This window comes from Salmo salar, chromosome ssa27 (genome assembly GCF_905237065.1).
Source record: "Salmo salar chromosome ssa27, Ssal_v3.1, whole genome shotgun sequence".
Classification (NCBI taxonomy): Eukaryota; Metazoa; Chordata; class Actinopteri; order Salmoniformes; family Salmonidae; genus Salmo; species Salmo salar.
The window spans coordinates 30,973,763-30,992,985 of NC_059468.1; the positions used below are offsets into that span (position 1 = coordinate 30,973,763).

The window sequence follows — 19,223 nt, forward strand, 5'->3', positions numbered from 1 at the left end:
TGACACTACAAGCTTGCCACACCAATATTTGGGGAGTTTCTCCCATTCTTCTCTGCAGATCCTTTCAAGCTCTGTAAGGTTGGATGGGGAGAGTTGCTGCACAGCTATTTTCAGGTCTCTCCAGTAGAGGTCAACCGATTATGATATATTTTTTTTCAGCACCGATACCGATTATTGGAGGACCAAAAGAGACCGATACCGATTAATCGGCCGATTTTTATATATATATTTGTAATAATGACAATTACAACAATACTGAATGAACACTTTTATTTTAACTTAATATAATACATAAATAAAATAAATTTAGTCTCAAATAAATAATGAAACATGTTCAATTTGGAATAACTAATGCAAAAACACAGTGTTGGACAAGAAAGTGAAAGTGCAATATGTGCCATGTAAAAAAGCTAACGTTTAAGTTCCTTGCTCAGAACATGAGAACATATGAAAGCTGGTGGTTCCTTTTAACATGAGTATTCAATATTCCCAGTTAAGAAGTTTTAGGTTGAAGTCATTATAGGAATTATATGACTATTTCTCTCTATACCATTTGTATTTCATTTACCTTTGACTATTGGATGTTCTTATAGGCACTATAGTATTGCCAACCTAATCTTGGGAGATGATAGGCTTGAAGTCATAAACAGCGCTGTGCTTCAAGCATTGCGAAGAGCTGCTGGCAAACGCAGGAAAGTGCTGTTTGAATGAATGCTTACGAGCCTGCTGCTGCCTACCACCGCTCAGTAAGATTGCTCTTTCAAATATCAAATCATAGACTTAATTATAATATAATAAACACACAGAAATACGAGCCTTAGGTCATTAATATGGTCAAATCCGGAACCTATCATTTCGAAACAAAACGTTTATTCTTTCAGTGAAATACAGAACCGTTCCGTATTTTATCAAACGGGTGGCATCAAACGGGTGGCAAGTCTAAATATTGCTGTTACTGTCACATCGTGGCAGAAGGGTATTTGTTTTGTATGGTTGGGGTTGTGTGTATTATTAAGGGGGTGTTTGGTTTATGTAGTTCGGGGTTTGAGTAATTGTTCTAGTGTTAGTTTTCTATGGTGTTCTAGTTTGTATATTTCTTTGTGGTTTGTGTGGCTCTCGATCAGGAACAGCTGTTCATCGTTGTTCCTGATTGGGAGTCATATTTAAAATGCTTGTTTTCACCTGTTTAGTTGTGGGTAGTTGTATTTAGCACTGCTAGGTTTATTTGAACAGTGAGAGACAGAAACAAAACAAAAATCCAGAAAAACGCATGTCAAAAATTGTATAAATTGATTTGCATTTTAACTAATAATTAATTAACCTAATTAACCTTTAATTAATGAGGGAAATAAGTATTTGACCCCCTCTCAATCAGAAAGATTTCTGGCTCCCAGGTGTCTTTTATACAGGTAACGAGCTGAGATTAGGAGCACACTCTTAAAGGGAGTGCTCCTAACCACAGCTTGTTACCTGTAAAAAAGACACCTGTCCACAGAAGCAATCAGAAGCAATCAATCAGATTCCAAAACTCTCCACCATGGCCAAGACCAAAAAGCTCTCCAAGGATGTCAGGGACAAGATTGTAGACCTACACAAGGCTGGAATGGGCTACAAGACCATCGCCAAGCAGCTTGATGAGAAGATGACAACATTTGGTGCGATTATTCGAAAATTGAAGAAACACAAAAGAACTGTCAATATCCCTCAGCCTGGGGCTCCATGCAATATCTCACCTCGTGGGGTTGCAATGATCATGAGAACAATGAGGAATCAGCCCAGAACTACACGGGAGGATCTTGTCAATGATCTCAAGGCAGCTGGGACCATAGTCACCAAGAAAACAATTGGTAACACACTACGCCGTGAAGGACTGAAATCCTGCAGCGCCCGCAAGGTCCCCCTGCTCAAGAACACATATTCATGCCTGTCTAAAGTTTGCAAATAAACATCTGAATGATTCAGAGGACAACTGGTGAAAGTGTTGTGGTCAGATGAGACCAAAATGGAGCTCTTTGGCATCAACTCAACTCGCCGTGTTTGGAGGAGGAGGAATGCTGCCTATGACCCCAAGAACACGTCAAACATGGAGGTGGAAACATTATGCTTTGGGGGTGTTTTTCTGCTTAGGGGACAGGACAACTTCCCCGCATCAAAGGGACGATGGACGGGGCCATGTACCGTCAAATCTTGGGTGAGAACATCCTTCCCTCAGCCAGGGCATTGAAAATGGGTCGTGGATGGGTATTCGAGCATGACAATGACCCAAAACACACAGCCAAGGCAACAAAGGGGTGGCTCAAGAAGAAGCACATTAAGGTCCTGGAGTGGCCTAGCCAGTCTCCAGACCTTAATCCCATAGAAAATCTGTGGAGGGAGCTGAAAGTTCGAGTTGCCAAACGTCAGCCTCGAAACCTTAATGACTTGGAGAAGATCTGCAATGAGGAGTGGGACAAAATCCCTCCTGAGATGTGTGCAAACCTGGTGGCCAACTACAAGAAACGTCTGACCTCTGTGATTGCCAACAAGGGTTTTGCCACCAAGTACTAAGTCATGTTTTGCAGAGGGGTCAAATACTTATTTCCCTCATTAAAATGCAAATCATTTTATAACATTTTTGACATGCGTTTTTCTGGATTTTTTTGTTGTTATTCTGTCTCTCACTGTTCAAATAAACCTACCATTCAAATTACAGACTGATCATTTCTTTGTAAGTGGGCAAACGTACAAAATCAGCATGGGATCAAATAATTTTTCCCCCCACTGTTTACCCTGACTCTGCTTGCACAGAACGCAAGAGAAGTGACACAATTTCCCTAGTTAATATTGCCTGCTAACATTAATTTCTTTTAACAAAATATGCAGGTTTAAAAAAATATACTTGTGTATTGATTTTAAGAAAGGCATTGATGTTTATGGTTAGGTACGTTGGTGCAACGACAGTGCTTTTTTCGCGGATGTGCTTTGTTAAATCATCACCCGTTTGGCAAAGTAGACTGTGATTCGATGATAAATTAACAGGCACCGCATTGATTATATGCAACTCAGGACAAGCTAGTTAAACTAGTAATATCATAAACCATGTGTAGTTAACTAGTGATTATATTAAGATTCATTGTTTTTATAAGATAAGTTTAATGCTAGCTAGCAACTTACCTTGGCTCCTTGCTGCACTCGTCTAACAGGTGGTCAGCCTGCCACGCAGAGTCCTCGTGGAGTGCAATGTAATCGGCCATAATCGGCGCCCAAAAATGCAGATTAACGATTGTTATGAAAACTTGAAATAGGCCCTAATTAATCGTCCTCTACTCTCTAGAGACATTTGATCAGGTTCAAGTCCGGGCTCTGGCTGGGCCACTCAAGGACATTCAGAGACTTGTCCTGAAGCCACTCCTGCATTGTCTTGGCTGTGTGCTTAGGGTCGTTGTGGTGTTGAAAGGTGAACCTTTGCCCCAGTCTGAGGTCCTAAGCACTCTGGAGAAGGTTTTCATCATTGATCTCTGTATTTTGCTACGTTCATCTTTCCCTCGATCCTGACTAGTCTCCCAGTCCCTGCCGCTGAAAAACATCCTCACAGCATGATGATGCCACCACCATGCTTCACCGTAGGGATGGTGCCATGTCCTCCAGACATGACGCATGGCATTCAGGCAAAGTCATCAATCTTGGTTTCATCAGACCAGAGAATCTTGTTTCTCATGGTCTGAGAGTCCTTTATGTGCCTTTTGGCAAACTTCAAGCGGGCTGTCATGTGCCTTTTACTGAGGAGTGGCTTCCGTCTGGCCACTCTACCATAAAGGCCTGATTGGTGGAATGCTGCAGAGATGGTTGTCCTTCTGAAAGGTTCTCCCATTTCCACAGAGGCACACTGGAGCTCTGTCAAAGGGACCATCGGGTTCTTGGTCACCTCCCTGACCAAAGCCCTTCTCCCCCGATTGCTCAGTTTGGCCAGGCGGCCAGCTCTAGGAAGAGTCTTGGTGGTTCCAAACTTCTTCCATTTAAGAGTGATGGAGGCCACTGGGTTCTTGTGGACCTTCAATGGTGCCTTGACACAATCCTGTCTCGGAGCTCTACAGACAATTCCTTCGACCTCATGGTTTGGTCTTTGCTCAGACGTGCACTGTCAACTGTGGGACCTTATATAGACAAGTGTGTGCCTTTCCAGATCATGTCCAATCAATTGAATTTAGCACAGGTGAACTCCAATCAAGTTGTAGAAAAATCTCAAGGATAATCAATGGAAATAGGATGCTCAATTTCGAGTCTCATAGCAAAGGGTCTGAATACTTATGTAAATAAGCTATTTTTTCTTCATTTTTAATACATTTGCAACAACAACAAAAAAATCCTGTTCTCGCTTTGTCATTATGGGATATAGTTCTCTACTTATGTAATTGATATTTATTAGGAAATAGGCCTCTCTTCTTTGACCAAGATTCTTATTCAATATTCTATCAAATACAGGTCAGGTACAGATGTAGGATCTTAATTTAGGACAGTTTGCTACATCAGGAAAAGAATACTGCAGCAACAAGAAATGTGAATTATTATGTGGATTACAGTGGAGGCTGCTGAGGGGAGGCCAGCTCATAATAATGGCTGAAATGGAGTCAATGGAGTGTTATCAACCACATGGAAAACACGTCTTTGACGTGTTTGATACCATTCCATTTACTACGTTCCAGCCATTATTATGAGCCGTCTTCCCCTCAGCCGCCTCCACTGGTGGATTATAATTCATGGACATTTTGTAGGGGTATGTCAAAGGACAAAATCTCAATGAGGGGGAGAGTGTTGTTGTTTTTATGCATCCAGGGAACCAGTTGTCGGTTAGGACAGAAATAGGACACATTATAAAGCAGCTCATATTATATTTTCTCGCTCCACTCTCCCTGTTGAAAGGTAAATAGCCTTGCACAAGCCGGAACGGCTCATAGTGTGAGGCAGCTTGATGTACAAGTACACCCCCTGGACAGGACGTTAGTCTATCGCAGGGCCTTACGCCTCAATCACACCGACACCGTTATTGCGCAAAACGGTACGCAGCATCATCTGGATATGTGTGCAACAAAAGTTCAACATTTACCTACATTTCTGTCAAGCCATCTATGCATACAGTTTGATGCATACTTTCGATGAATCCAATGTATGCACCACAGAGAACGCACTGCATCTGCCTCTGCAACGCAATGCTATTAAGGCAAACACAGCGTTCCATTGGAAATGAATGTTCTGTACTTCTGGCGTACCAAAATGCAATGACGCTGTTGGTTTGATCGAGGCGTTACCCCCAATATATCTCTTTAATGCTGCGTGCCAAGCAGAGAGGAATCGGGTCCCATTTTTACAGTCTTCCGATCTCAGGGTGGACACTAACTACAAGGCCACTGAGTTGGTCCTTTATGAAACATGTCTCTTCATACCTTTTAGAGTTCCCACCGGTTTACATTTCTACTGATGTAAAGAGAATAGCTAATAAAGTTCACCAAGGCAGATTCTGCATGGATGCCCAGAGTTGTGATTGTTGTTTTTTTTGCTTAATGGGAAACAGCCAGATGTGATGGGGACTATGACACAATAAAGAATGACATAAGCTCAATGTGTTAATGTTTTATACTGTATCACTTCCTTAGAGACAATGCAATATTTTGTGGTGAGTAAGTGGACTATTCACACACATAATGTAAATCAATTTCATTCATCTGAATTAGATTTAGGCCTAAAACATTAACTGAATAGAACGTTAAAAGCCTGTAGCCCACATTAATAAATAAATGCTCAAAATCTAGATCAAATAACTGGTTATAATTAATTACTAGAAACCACTTTGCAAAGTGAGTGGTGCAGCGGTCTAAGGCACTGCATCTCAGTGCAAGAGGCGTCACTATAGTCCCTGGTTCGAATCCAGGCTGAATCACATCTGGCTGTGATTGGGCTGTGCCATAGGGCAGCGCACAATTGGCCCAGCGTCGTCTGGGTTTAGCCGTGGTAGGCCGTCATTGTAAAAAATTATTTGTTCTTAACTGACTTGCCAAGTTAAATAAAGAAAAAAATTAAGTAGAGGAAAAACAATAATAAACATTGTCATATGTTATCTACTCCAATGACAACATGCCACATATGGTCATAAATCTGTTAACAAATCCTTCTTCTCATGATACTCCCATCGTAGTTTCGTTCCAAGACTAGCCTATATTTATTGCAGTCTATTTCCACATCAATGTTTGGACCGTATCTATTGCGCACGATGAAGGACGTTTGACATATTGCGTTATTCGTTCAACAGTGTATGAACGTGACGTTGTCTATGATGCAGATCAAAACATTAATCAGGTCGTTCCTACTACGGATTTGTATGGAAATTAGCCATTATAGCCCGCCCCTCGAGCCGCTTGGGAAAGCGTTTACAAGAGTATAAATGGCTGTACTGATGGTGCGGAAAGTTAGAAGAGTTAGGAGAGTTGAACTTGGAGGAAATCTACAACAATGGAGCTCAGTTCATTGATTTTTCTGATCCTTTCATGCTCTCTTTGTTACGTTTTTGCATTGTCACCGACACAAGGTAAAGAAAAGTTATTGTATGTATTTTTAATACCGTAACTGGTAATAGCCACATTAATATTTTACTAGTTTTTCTCGACGCCAAAATACTTTGCAATCATAATCAATCGATGGGCGTTGGCTCATGACTTTTCAGTAGTGATAAAGTTGTTGTTGACATGAATCTGTACTTCAGCAGAGATTCCTTGACCTAATTTTGCAGCCAGCAATAGTGTTGATGTTGTGTGTTTCTGCTCATTTCAGAGGTGTGTCTACTTCAAGTAGACGAGGGACCTTGCAGAGGAGATATCCAACGTTACTACTACAATACTATCACTCAACAATGCGAAGAGTTTGTCTATGGAGGCTGCCAAGGGAATGCAAACAACTTCATGAGTTTTCTGGCGTGTCAGAAAGCATGTTTTAGAATACCAAGTACGTTTTTATTTTTTATACAAGTCTGTTTTTGTGTGGCATTCTCAGTAGTTTTTCTTTGCATTTAAATATTCATCAAGTTCAGTTTTTATTTATTTAGACTATAGGCCATTTATTTTATGTCATCAAAACAATTCTAAATCATGAATTGTATGAACATCTAGCCTACAGCACTTTTGAAAAGTTTTGTGGTTGTGAAGTTTTGAAATGGAAATCCAAACCGATTCAGGATAAAAGACAATAGGATGTGACCCGTTTCGTTTTTCAATAGTTCCTATAAGAATGTGTTTCTTTTCACCTTCTCCACCCCACCAGAGATCCCCCAGATCTGCAGGTTCCAGAAAGAGGTGGGTCCCTGCCGGGCCAATTTCTTGAGCTACTACTTCAACATGACCACCATGCAGTGTGAGCAGTTCGTCTACGGAGGCTGCCAGGGCAACGAGAACCGCTTCCAGGACCAGTTGTCTTGCATGGAGTACTGCAGACCACACAAAAGTATGTGGGCAATAGTCAAGGTCAACAGTCTGACTGTTTTCGATTAGCCGTGAAGCACAATAGGGAAAACATTTCCACATCCAGTGTTGAGCACAGGCTTATAGGGCGGTGCACAATTGGCCCAGCGTCGTCGGTGTTTGGCCTGAGTAGGCCATCAATGTAAATAAGAATTGTTCGTAACTGACTTGCCTAGTTAAATAAAGGTTACATTTTTTTAAAATTACAAAATAGATCCAGATTTTATGAGACTCCACTGTGTTCACTCTAAAGTGTTATTAACGTTGTATTACTTTGGAATGATATAGAAACAAGATTAGAGGAAGCTTTTTCATGAAATTTGGCAATTTGATTGCAAACAGCCACATCCTCATCAAAATCCTGGCCATGAGGACATGCAATAGTTGATGAGTAATCAGGAAATGAAACTAGATAGAAGGACCAGTACAAAAGGACCAACCCTGACGCTCTAACGGTCTCCTCTATCAATACCACAGGAGGTTGGTTGCACCTTAATTGGGGAGGACGGGCTCGTGTTAATGGCTGGAGCGGAATAGGTGGAATGGTACCAAATACATTGAACACATGGTTTCCATGTGATTGATGCCATTCCATTTGCTCCATTCCAGCCATTATTATAAGCTGTCCTCCCCTCAGCAGCCTCCACTGATCAATACTATACTCAAACTAGATAGAAGGACCAGTACCAGCCTCCCAAGTGGCGCAGCGATCTAAGGCACTACAGCCTGGGGTTCGATCCCAGGCTCATCACGCTCTAGCGACTCCTTGTGGTGGGCCAGGCACCAGCAGGCTGACAACGGTTGTCAGTTGAACAGTGTTTCCTCCGACACATTGGTGCGGCCAGCTTACAGGTTAAGTGTTAAGAAGCGAGGTTTGGCGGGTCATGTTTCGAAGGACGCATGACTCGACCTTCGCCTCTCCCGAGCCCGTTGGGGAGTTGCAGTGATGAGACAAGCTTGTGATTGGATATCATGAAATTGGGGAGAAAAAGGGGATACAAAACAAAGAAGGACCGGTACAAAAACCACCAATCCTGACGCTCTAACAGTCTCTTCTGTCAGTACTATACTCAAGAGTCACACAGTATCCGAGTGCCTTAATTTTCTCAGGCATTTTCCTGACATTATTCCATATAGCCCTCTAGACTTCTCTCAGTTGTGAGTTTGTTTATGTTCAGAAGCCGGGGATGAGCCTCTCGGTCGAAAATGAGACAAAGCAAGCTGAAGAGTAGCCTACTCTCTTCCTATTGTCCTGTTTTTCTATGACAACATTATTCTGAAATGATTCCATCCAGTATCCTCTTTCAATTTTATATCTACTTACGGTATTAAGAAACTAGAGATGTAGCCTGGGTACCCGTCTGTTTAGCTGTTCAACTCCTGGCCACTCCTTGTCATGTTTGGCATGAGAGTTCCATAAGGAGTTGGCGACAGATCAGAAACAGGCTGGCACCCAGGCTAGGTTACATTACCAAACAGACTGGCACCCAGGCTAGGTTACATTACCAAACAGGCTGGCACCCAGGCTAGGTTAAATTACCAAACAGGCTGGCACTCAGGCTAGGTTACATTACCCAACAGACTGGCACCCAGTCTAGGTTACATTACTAAACAGACTGGCACCCAGGCTAGGTTACATTACCAAACAGGCTGGCACTCAGGCTAGGTTAAATTACCAAACAGGCTGGCACTCAGGCTAGGTTAAATTACCAAACAGGCTGGCACTCAGGCTAGGTTACATTACCCAACAGACTGGCACCCAGGCTAGGTTACAGACTACCAGAGATGAGCGTCATGGTTAATGTTAGCTGAAGAGTAGCCTACTCTCTCCCAGATTTCTTATAGTTATTTTATGTGCTTGACAGCTACTCCTGTGCTCTGCCTGGATCCCCTGGATAGAGGAGGGTGTGCTGCATCTATACCGCGCTACTACTACAACTCAGCCTCCAGGATGTGTGAGCAGTTCATCTATTCAGGTTGTGGAGGAAGCAGCAACAACTTTATATCTAAACAAAGCTGCATGGACGTCTGTGCTAAAGGTATGATAGTGGTCATCACACACACACACACACACACACACACACACACACACACAAACAGAGTATCCTCTGTTTATCTGAAGATATAACTGGGGGGAAGGGAGGGGTGTTTTTGAATATATTGACTAATAGACTTATTACATCTGCCAGCTCAACAACCATTTGCATGTTCCCCATAATTGCAGTAATGGCTACAGGCCTTGTCGTTAGCCAAGCTAGTATCCCAGTAACAGGCTGTGTTTGAGGTCATTGTGTGACTGGAAGACTGGCTAACTTTGGATCACATTATAAGGAACATGCTTTATGACTTTGTCCATTTCTAACTGGGGATTAAGCGCGGCCAGCTTTCAATGAAGTACAGTGCCCAAAAACAGCTGGATTACATCTCAATCTCTCAATATTGGCCACATTAATTGGATATTTGAGTAATACAAAATAAAAGTGTATTATAACTGACAAGTATGTGTGGTTTAGGTTAATCTGCACATAGTTTTCAATAGTTTTAGATGGTTTTAGCAGAGCTGAGGGTCTCCTTGCCCACCTGCATGCAAACGGAACGTTCTGCACCTTAATGGGATGTAATAATGACCTGTATGATGATATGTCATTTTCTTTGTTTCAGCTGGGAAACCATGGATAAGCAGAAAAACAGGCAGAAGAGCAGGCATGATGAGAACAACTTCCAAAAACCGTATTAGAATAAAGCCTAATAACAATATTAAATGGTCAACAATTTGATTCAGTGATTTTATTCAAAGGGGCACATGAATTGACCATAAATGGACTAACATTGACATGTTGAATTGTATTTTTTTACTGCACCATAATTGACTAGCTACTTGCACTGCCTTGTCTGTAGTGGTTAATTGTGATGCACAGTTGAAAATAGCAAACCAATCAATCAAATGTGAATCAACCTACACCAGCAGTATTTTTGCTGAGTAGGTTTCTCAAGACAGTTTGTATTGTAGTATACATTTGCCATGGCAACTATCATACAATATAAAAATATATTTTTGTAGAATTGTTTTAATGTATTTTAGATAAAAAATGTTTTATACTTTAACAGTTTACTGTTTTCCACCATTTATGATGAAGTTATACTGAGACACTGTTTAGATAGTTAAGCAATATTAGCAAAATAATTAATGTATTTTTTTGTGTTTTCAACATAGTACATTTTAACAAAAACCTTTGCTTAGCTTTATATTAAGTTTTCGCACCATGACATAAGGGATATAATAAAATAACTCTGACATTTCTGTCTGTACACTACTCAGTTGTTTTTCCCCCATTTGTCCTGAAATTCCACTTTGCCTCTAAATATAATCCTGTTACTAAGCAGGGATAAGAACTGAATGTGTGTCCTCTTTTTCATGTAGAAAAGTAATAACGTGTTCACGCTCATGCATTTTTATTTTATGTGTAAATATTCGTTTTGGCAGCAGAATCAGTACACATGCATATTTTTCTTGTTTTCAGTGTTGTTCAGTACCATCTAAGACATTACAAAAGTTTAATAAATCTTCTCATGTGGAGTTTCATAAAACAAGCTAGTAGCCTTTCTTTCATCCCCTCCATTGTACCTGCCCTGTGCTTTTTCCCCTTATTCAATCATCCCATTAAAGAAAAGCTGTAGCTCTGTGATTCGGAGGCAATACATTTTTATGGAAGTCATCAAAAGGTAACTGCCAGGCCATTAAGCTGGGATATAAATAGTATTCATGCAATATGTCTGGCTGGTTCTCTATTAGGACTCCAGGGTAAATCATCCATTACTGAGGTTGTGGTATCAGAGAGGATGTCATAAATGTGACTCACCACCTGGATCCGGCTCGTAATTTAACAATTGTATTCGTATTTACAGATGGCATACAAGTTTGTTATTAAGGCACATGGAAGTTCACATGTTCTAGAAGGCATTTCTGCAAAAAAAAACTCATTTTGATAAAAATATATTTTTTACGTGAAGTCGTGACTTGCGACATATGCCTAGTTTCCTGAATCGGGTCACAAATAGACCTATCTATTTCCCTGTCCTTAGATGAGGTGACGGAATGCTAGCGTTGGGAAGGAGGCGAACAGTGACACAATTCTTCCAGTCCAATTGAACACCCATGGACCAGAAATGGAGGAAGCATTAAGAAGGATTTAGAGGGAATGAAAATGTTCCCATAAGTTTCCACTCCTCGCTTTTGTCAACAACAAAAAAGACGCATTTCAGAAAAGATTGCACTTAAGTTTAATCACATAAAAAAATGTATCGCTGTTTTTTGTCACTTTGTCATGAGATAAAACCACCAGCAAATGCCGTGAAAATGTTCCATCTCTGTAATAAATTTGATTAATAGACTTGGTGATTTATTTTCTATTACAAAAAAACCTCTGAGTTTGAACGTATTCGAACTCAGAGGAGTGCTCGAGCTGTGCGATCGTTTCTAGTCAGGCCACTGTATTAGTGGCAGAACAATGGGTTGGGCAATTTACTGGTAATTCACTGTTCTATTTAAATTACTTTTATATAGAGAACCATGAATCCCATGTGCTAATCAGTCAATTTCATGAGTTATCAGACCCTTTACCTCATATGCTGCATAAGCCTGTTGTTCTAAGGCAATATTCAGTCACCATAATATTGGTTGGCAGTCTATAGAAATCAAACATTTTACACTTTTACATTTTAGTAATTTAGCAGATGCTCTTATTAGTGCATTCATCTTAAGATAGCTAGGTGTGACAACAACATTTCACAATGGTATCAAGTACATTTTTCCTCAAAGTACTTATCAGCAGTCAGTGCTGGTAAGAAAAGACAATAACAAAACAGTATTTTTTCATAAAAGCGATTGTATGTAGTATACCAAATAATCATGTATTCTATCAATAATACAATTGAAAGTGCTGGAAGCTCAAAGATGACACACAGCAGTAACCGAAGTTGGAGGAGAACTTGGAGTAACAGAACTTTAGGCGCCTCCTGGTGGCAGCATTACCCCCCTTATAGCTGCCCTTGGGGAAAAAGAAATAGGATGGACATTCCAAATGGAACCCTATTCCGTGTATAGTGCACAACTTTTGACCAGGACCCATAGGACACTGGTAAAAAGCAGTGCAGTAAATCAGGAATGTGGTGCCATTTGGGATACAAACATTGTATTTTGAGAAAGTAAGTGTACTTGTTTATTTTGTGCAGAAAAGATTATGCTCCGTATGAATCTTATGACCATCTAAAAATGAAAAAGAAGAATGATCTGTAATACTTTGACGCATCTCCAATGCATTGTTTTCTTTTCTTATTCTTTGTGTTGCTATGTAGGCAACTACATCAGGGGTAGGCAACCCTGGTCCTGGAGTGTCACAGGCACTTCATACATTTTGATTTAACTGACCTGGAAGACCAGGTGTGTTGAATTCAGGCAATCACTGAACTGATCAATTAGCTCAGTTGGTCATGTGGTGCCGAGTTGGGACAAAATCCTGCAGTACCTGCGGCACTCCAGGAACAGGGTTGCCTACCCCTGAATTACATCATTCAGTAGGCCTATTTGCCATTTCAAATCAAATCAAATGTATATATATATATATATATTTCACCTTTATTTAACCAGGTAAGCAAGTTGAGAACAAGTTCTCATTTACAATTGCGACCTGGCCAAGATAAAGCAAAGCAGTTTGACACATACAACAACACAGAGTTACACTTGGAGTAAAACAAACATACAGTCAATAATATAGTAGAAAAATAAGTCTATATACAAAGTGAGCAAATGAGGTGAGATAATGGAGGTAAAGGCAAAAAAGGCCATGGTGGCGAAGTAAATACAATATAGCAAGTAAAACACTAGAATAGTAGATTTGCAGTGGAAGAAAGTGCAAAGTAGAAATAGAAATAATGGGGTGCAAAGGAGCAAAATAAATAAATAAATACAGTAGGGGAAGAGGTAGTTGTTTGGGCTAAATTATAGATGGGCTATATACAGGTGCAGTAATCTGTGAGCTGCTCTGACAGCTGGTGCTTAAAGCTAGTGAGGGAGATAAGTGTTTCCAGTTTTAGAGATTTTTGTAGTTCGTTCCAGTCATTGGCAGCAGAGAACTGGAAGGAGAGGCGGCCGAAGGAGGAATTGGCTTTGGGGGTGACCAGAGAGATATACCTGCTGGAGCACGTGCTATAGGTGGGTGCTGCTATGGTGACCAGCGAGCTGAGATAAGGGGGAACTTTACCTAGCAGGGTCTTGTAGATGACCTGGAGCCAGTGGGTTTGGCGACAAGTATGAAGCGAGGGCCAGCCAACGAGAGTGTACAGGTCGCAGTGGTGGGGCTTTGGCAGTAGTATATGGGGCTTTGGTGACAAAACGTATGGCACTGTGATAGACTGCATCCAATTTATTGAGTAGGGTATTGGAGGCTATTTTGTTAATGACATCGCCGAAGTCGAGGATCGGTAGGTCAGTTTTACAAGGGTATGTTTGGCAGCATGAGTGAAAGATGCTTTGTTGCGAAATAGGAAGCCAATTCTAGATTTAACTTTGGATTGGAGATGTTTGATGTGAGTCTGGAAGGAGAGTTTACAGTCTAACCAAACACCTAGGTATTTGTAGTTGTCCACATATTCTAAGTCAGAACCATCCAGTAGTGATGCTGGACGGGCGGGCAGGTGCATGCAGCGATTGGTTGAAGAGCATGCATTTAGTTTTACTTGCATTTAAGAGCAGTTGGAGGCCACGGAAGGAGAGTTGTATGGCATTGAAGCTCGTCTGGAGGGTTGTTAACACAGTGTCCAAAGAAGGGCCAGAAGTATACAGAATGGTGTCGTCTGCGTAGAGGTGGATCAGAGAATCACCAGCAGCAAGAGCGACATCATTGATGTATACAGAGAAAAGAGTCGGCCCAAGAATTGAACTCTGTGGCACCCCCATAGAGACTGCCAGAGGCCTGGACAACAGGCCCTCCGATTTGACACACTGAACTCTATCAGAGAAGTAGTTGGTGAACCACGCGAGGGAATCATTTGAGAAACGAAGGCTATTGAGTCTGCCGATGAGGATGTGGTGATTGACAGAGTCAAAAGCCTTGGCAAGGTCAACGAATACGGCTGCACAGTATTATTTCTTATCGATGGCTGTTAAGATATCGTTTAGGACCTTGAGAGTGGCTGAGATGCACCCGTGACCAGCTCTGAAACCAGATTGCATAGCGGAGAAGGTGCGGTGGGATTCGAAATGGGCGGTAATCTGTTTGTTGACTTGGCTTTCGAAGACTTTAGAAAGGCAGGGTAGGATAGATATAGGTCTGTAGCAGTTTGGGTCAAGAGTGTCCCCCCCTTTGAAAAGGGGGATGACCGCAGCTGCTTTCCAATCTTTGGGAATCTCAGACGACACGAAAGAGAGGTTGAACAGGCTAGTAATAGGGGTTGCAACAATTTCTACAGATAATTTTAGACAGAAAGGGTCCAGATTGTCTAGCCCGGCTGATTTGTAAGGGTCCAGATTTTGCAGCTCTTTCAGAACATCAGCTGACTGGATTTGGGAGAAGGAGAAATGGGGAAGGCTTGGGCGGTGTTGCTGTGGGGGGTGCAGTGCTGTTGACCTGCTTATTGAAATTCTCAATTAAAGTGGATTTGTCGGTGGTAACAGAGTTTCCTATCCTCAGTGCAGTGGGCAGCTGGGAGGAGGTGCTCTTATTCTCCAAGGACTTTACAGTGTCCCAGAACTTTTTTGAGTTTGTGTTGCAGGAAGTACATTTCTGCTTGAAAAACCTAGCCTTGTGTTTTCTAACTGCCTGTGCATATTGGTTTCTAACTTCCCTGAAAAGTTGCATATCACGGGGGCTGTTCGATGCTAATGCAGAACGCCACAGGATGTTTTTGTGTTGGTTAAGGGCAGTCAGGTCTGGAGAGAACCAAGGGCTATATCTGTTCCTGGTTCTAAATTTCTTGAATGTATGCTTATTTAAAGATGGTGAGGAAGGCATTTAAAAAAAATAACCAGGCATCCTCTACTGAAGGGATGAGTTCAATATCCTTCCAGGATACCCGGGCCAGGGTGATTAGAAAAGCCTCCTCGCTGAAGTGTTTCAGGGAGCGTTTGACAGTGATGAGTGGAGGTCGTTTGACCGCTGACCCATTACGGATGCAGGCAATGAGGCGTGATCGCTGAGATCTTGGTTGAAAACAGCAGAGGTGTATTTAGAGGGCAAGTTGGTTAAGATGATATCTATGAAGGTGCCCGTGTTTACGGCTTTGGGGTCGTATCTGGTAGGTTCATTGATAATTTGTGTGAGATTGAGGGCATCAAGCTTAGATTGTAGGATGGCTGGGGTGTTAAGCATGTCCCAGTTTAGGTCACCTAGCAGCACGAGCTCTGAAGATAGATGGGGGGCAATCAGTTCACATATGGTGTCCAGAGCACAGCTGGGGGCAGAGGGTGGTCTATAGCAGGCGGCAACGGTGAGAGACTTGTTTTTAGAGAGGTGGATTTTTAAAAGTAGAAGTTTAAATTGTTTGGGTACAGACCTTTATAGTAGGACAGAACTCTGCAGGCTATCTCTGCAGTAGATTGCAACACCACCCCCTTTGGCCGTTCTATCTTGTCTGAAAATGTTGTAGTTAGAGATGGAGATTTCAGAGTTTTTGGTGGTCTTCCTAATCCAGGATTCAGACACGGCTAGGATATCCGGGTTGGCAGAGTGTGCTAAAGCAGTGAATAAAACAAACTTAGGGAGGAGGCTTCTAATGTTAACATGCATGAAACCAAGGCTTTTACGGTTACAGAAGTCATCAAAAGAGAGCGCCTGGGGAATAGGAGTGGAGCTAGGCACTGCAGGGCCTGGATTCACCTCTACATCGCCAGAGGAACAGAGGAGAAGTAGGATAAGGGTACGGCTAAAAGCTATGAGAATTGTTCGTCTAGGACGTCCGGAACAGAGAGTAAAAGGAGCAGGTTTCTGGGCGATAAAATAGCTTCAAGGTATAATGTATAGACAAAGGTATTGTAGGATGTGAGTACAGTGGAGGTAAACCTAGGCATTGAGTGATGATGAGAGAGATATTGTCTCTAAAAACATCATTGAAACCAAGTGATGTCATCGCATGTGTGGGTGGTGGAACTGAGAGGTTGGATAAGGTATAATGAGCAGGGCTAGAAGCTCTACAGTGAAATAAGCCAATAAACACTAACCAGAACAGCAATGGACAAGGCATATTGACATTAAGGAGAGGCATGCTTAGCCAAGTGATCAAAAGGGTCCAGTGAGTAGTGAGGTCGGTTGCGGTCACGGCGATTCAGACAGCTAGCCGGGCCATGGGTAGCAAGTTGGCAGAAGATGGTCTGTTTTTAGCCACCTCGTGTGTTTCCGTCGGTAGATTAGTGGGGTTCCGTGTGGTAGAGGGGACCAATCCAATTGGCAAAAATAGTTATAGTTATAGTGACCCAAGAAAATTGGCCGATAGACCTATTCAGATAGCAGCCGATAAGACAGCTAACGATTAGCTGGCCACAGATGGGCGTTCAGGTTACTTCGCGACGGAGGGGCCAGTTGGATAACTCCCTCGGGCAGATAACGTCGGTAGTCCAGTCATGAAGGCCCAATGGGGCTCCGCATCAGCAGTAAAATGGGTCCGGATAGGTGATTGTAGCCCAGGAGTGGCTGATGGAACTCTTCAGCTGGCTAGCTCCGGAATAATTGATGTTAGCTCCGGGACCGACGTTAGCCAATAGTCACTCGGATAGCAGCTAGCTAGCTGCAAGATCCAGGTGTAAATGTCCAGAGCCTGCGGTAGAAATCCGGGGATATGGAGAGAAAATAGGTCCGGTATGCTCTGGTCTGAGTCTCGTTGTACAAAACTGGTGATAGCTTTTCGAGCTAAGGGATAGCTGATGACCACCAATCGTGGTTAACTGAATTCTAACGTTAGCTAGTGAACTGGCTAACTTCTGGCTAGCTTCTGTTGTGGATTTCAGATTTGAGGTAAATAATACTTTTTTTAAATTGGTGAGGTGGGTTGGAGGAGAGTGTTTTGAAGTTGAGTTTTTAGAAGAAAAAAATATAAAAAGATATGTGAAGAAAAGATGTAAATATATATATACACGGGACACGACAAGACGAGGACAAAGGACGTCTGACTGCTATACCATCTTGGATTCCAATTATATAGCCCTTCTTACATCAGCTGATATCTCAAAGTGCTGTACAGAAACCCAGCCTAAAACCCCAAACAGCAAGCAATGCAGGTGTAGAAGCACGGTGGCTAGGACAAACTCCCTAGAAAGGCCAAAACCTAGGAAGAAACCTAGAGAGGAACCAGGCTATGAGGGGTGGCCAGTCCTCTTCTGGCTGTGTCGGGTGGAGATTATAACAGAACATGACTAAGATGTTCAAATGTTCATAGACCACCAGCAGGGTCAAATAATAATAATCACAGTGGTTGTCGAGGGTGCAACAGGTCAGCACCTCAGGAGTAAATGTCAGTTGGCTTGTCATAGCCGATCATTCAGAGTATCTCTACCGCTCCTGCTGTCTCTAGAGAGTTGAAAACAGCAGGTCTGGGACAGGTAGCACATCCGGTGAACAGGTCAGGGTTTCATAGCCGCAGGCAGAACAGCTGAAACTGGAGCAGCAGCACGGCCAGGTGGACTGGGGACAGCAAGGAGTCATCAGGCCAGGTAGCCCTGAGGCATGGTCCCAGGGCTCAGGCCCTCCGAGAGAGAGAAAGAAAGAATTAGAGAGAGCATACTTAAATTCACACAGGACACCGGATAAGACAGGAGAAATACTCCAGATATAACAGACTGACCCTAGCCCCCCGATTTAATAGACTTCAGGCCAGAGGTATTCAACTCTTAACCTACGAGGTCCAGAGCCTGCTGGTTTTCTGTTCTATCTGACAATTAATTGCACCCACCTGGTGTCCCAGGTGTAAATCAGTCCCTGATTAAAGGGGATCAATGAAAACATGCAGTGGAACTGGCTTTGAGGTTCAGAGTTGATTTTGAGGGTTTTAAGCTATAGGCCTGCCTACCTCTGGAGGGGAGAGGATGGGGTGGGGACAGGAAGGTCATGTTGATGTTAGGCTGTTTATGGCTGTGTGTATGTATCTTGTTTATTTATAAAAATATAAAACAATAAAAAGTGGAAAGCTGCATCACAGGATAACCACCCAGGCTCCATGTAGACTGTGTTCCTATTATCCATAATAAACATAGTGGGCGTGTGGGATTTACCAGAGTCTATTCATTCTAACCCCTCTATCTGTGGGTGGATCCGGTCCTCCGTCTGTAAGGACCTTTCTTCAGCATGACCTCACAGCTTGGCAGCAGGACCTGGAGCATAAACAGCCACTGGGTGGGGATCCAAGGCAACTTTTTACAGACTTCCACCCACATTTACTTCTGGATTGAGTAAGCAGCAGCACCCCTCCCACTGTGCACAGATCAACATCTAGGTTTGATTTACATTTGGTTCAGTTTTCAACTAACGTGAATTCAACGTGAAATCACCCAAAAAATTCACCATGTTATTGGATTTAGGTTAAAAGTTAGGTGGAAAAAAGACTAAATGCTCTTATTTGATGACTTTTTGAAAAATCGAAATCATTTTCCCATGTTGAGTCAATGTTATCACATTGCATTTGCGTTGAAGTTACGTGGAAATATTGATTCAACCAGTTTTTGCCCAGCGGACTCTTCTTCCTTTCATCCCTTCA

At 42.3% G+C, this 19,223-nt stretch overlaps 1 protein-coding gene across 1 annotated transcript; it reads left to right on the forward strand.

Moving 5' to 3' along the window:
- Window positions 1-6,288: 6,288 nt before the first annotated feature.
- On the forward strand, window positions 6,289-10,882 carry tfpi2 (tissue factor pathway inhibitor 2). Its single transcript, XM_014178515.1, has 5 exons — window positions 6,289-6,559; window positions 6,802-6,972; window positions 7,288-7,467; window positions 9,350-9,523; window positions 10,146-10,882. Exons 1-5 carry the CDS (start codon window positions 6,484-6,486, stop codon window positions 10,259-10,261), a joined length of 717 nt encoding a protein of 238 aa, XP_014033990.1. The 5' UTR covers window positions 6,289-6,483; the 3' UTR covers window positions 10,262-10,882.
- Window positions 10,883-19,223: the final 8,341 nt, after the last annotated feature.

Bases quoted from the DNA above. Each gene is read 5' to 3' on its own strand.
- tfpi2 (XM_014178515.1), top strand. From the start codon at position 6,484: ATGGAGCTCAGTTCATTGATTTTTCTGATCCTTTCATGCTCTCTTTGT. The intron at 6,560-6,801 runs GTAAAGAAAAGT...TGCTCATTTCAG, and splicing joins TGCATTGTCACCGACACAAG to AGGTGTGTCTACTTCAAGTA. The intron at 9,524-10,145 runs GTATGATAGTGG...TCTTTGTTTCAG, and splicing joins CATGGACGTCTGTGCTAAAG to CTGGGAAACCATGGATAAGC.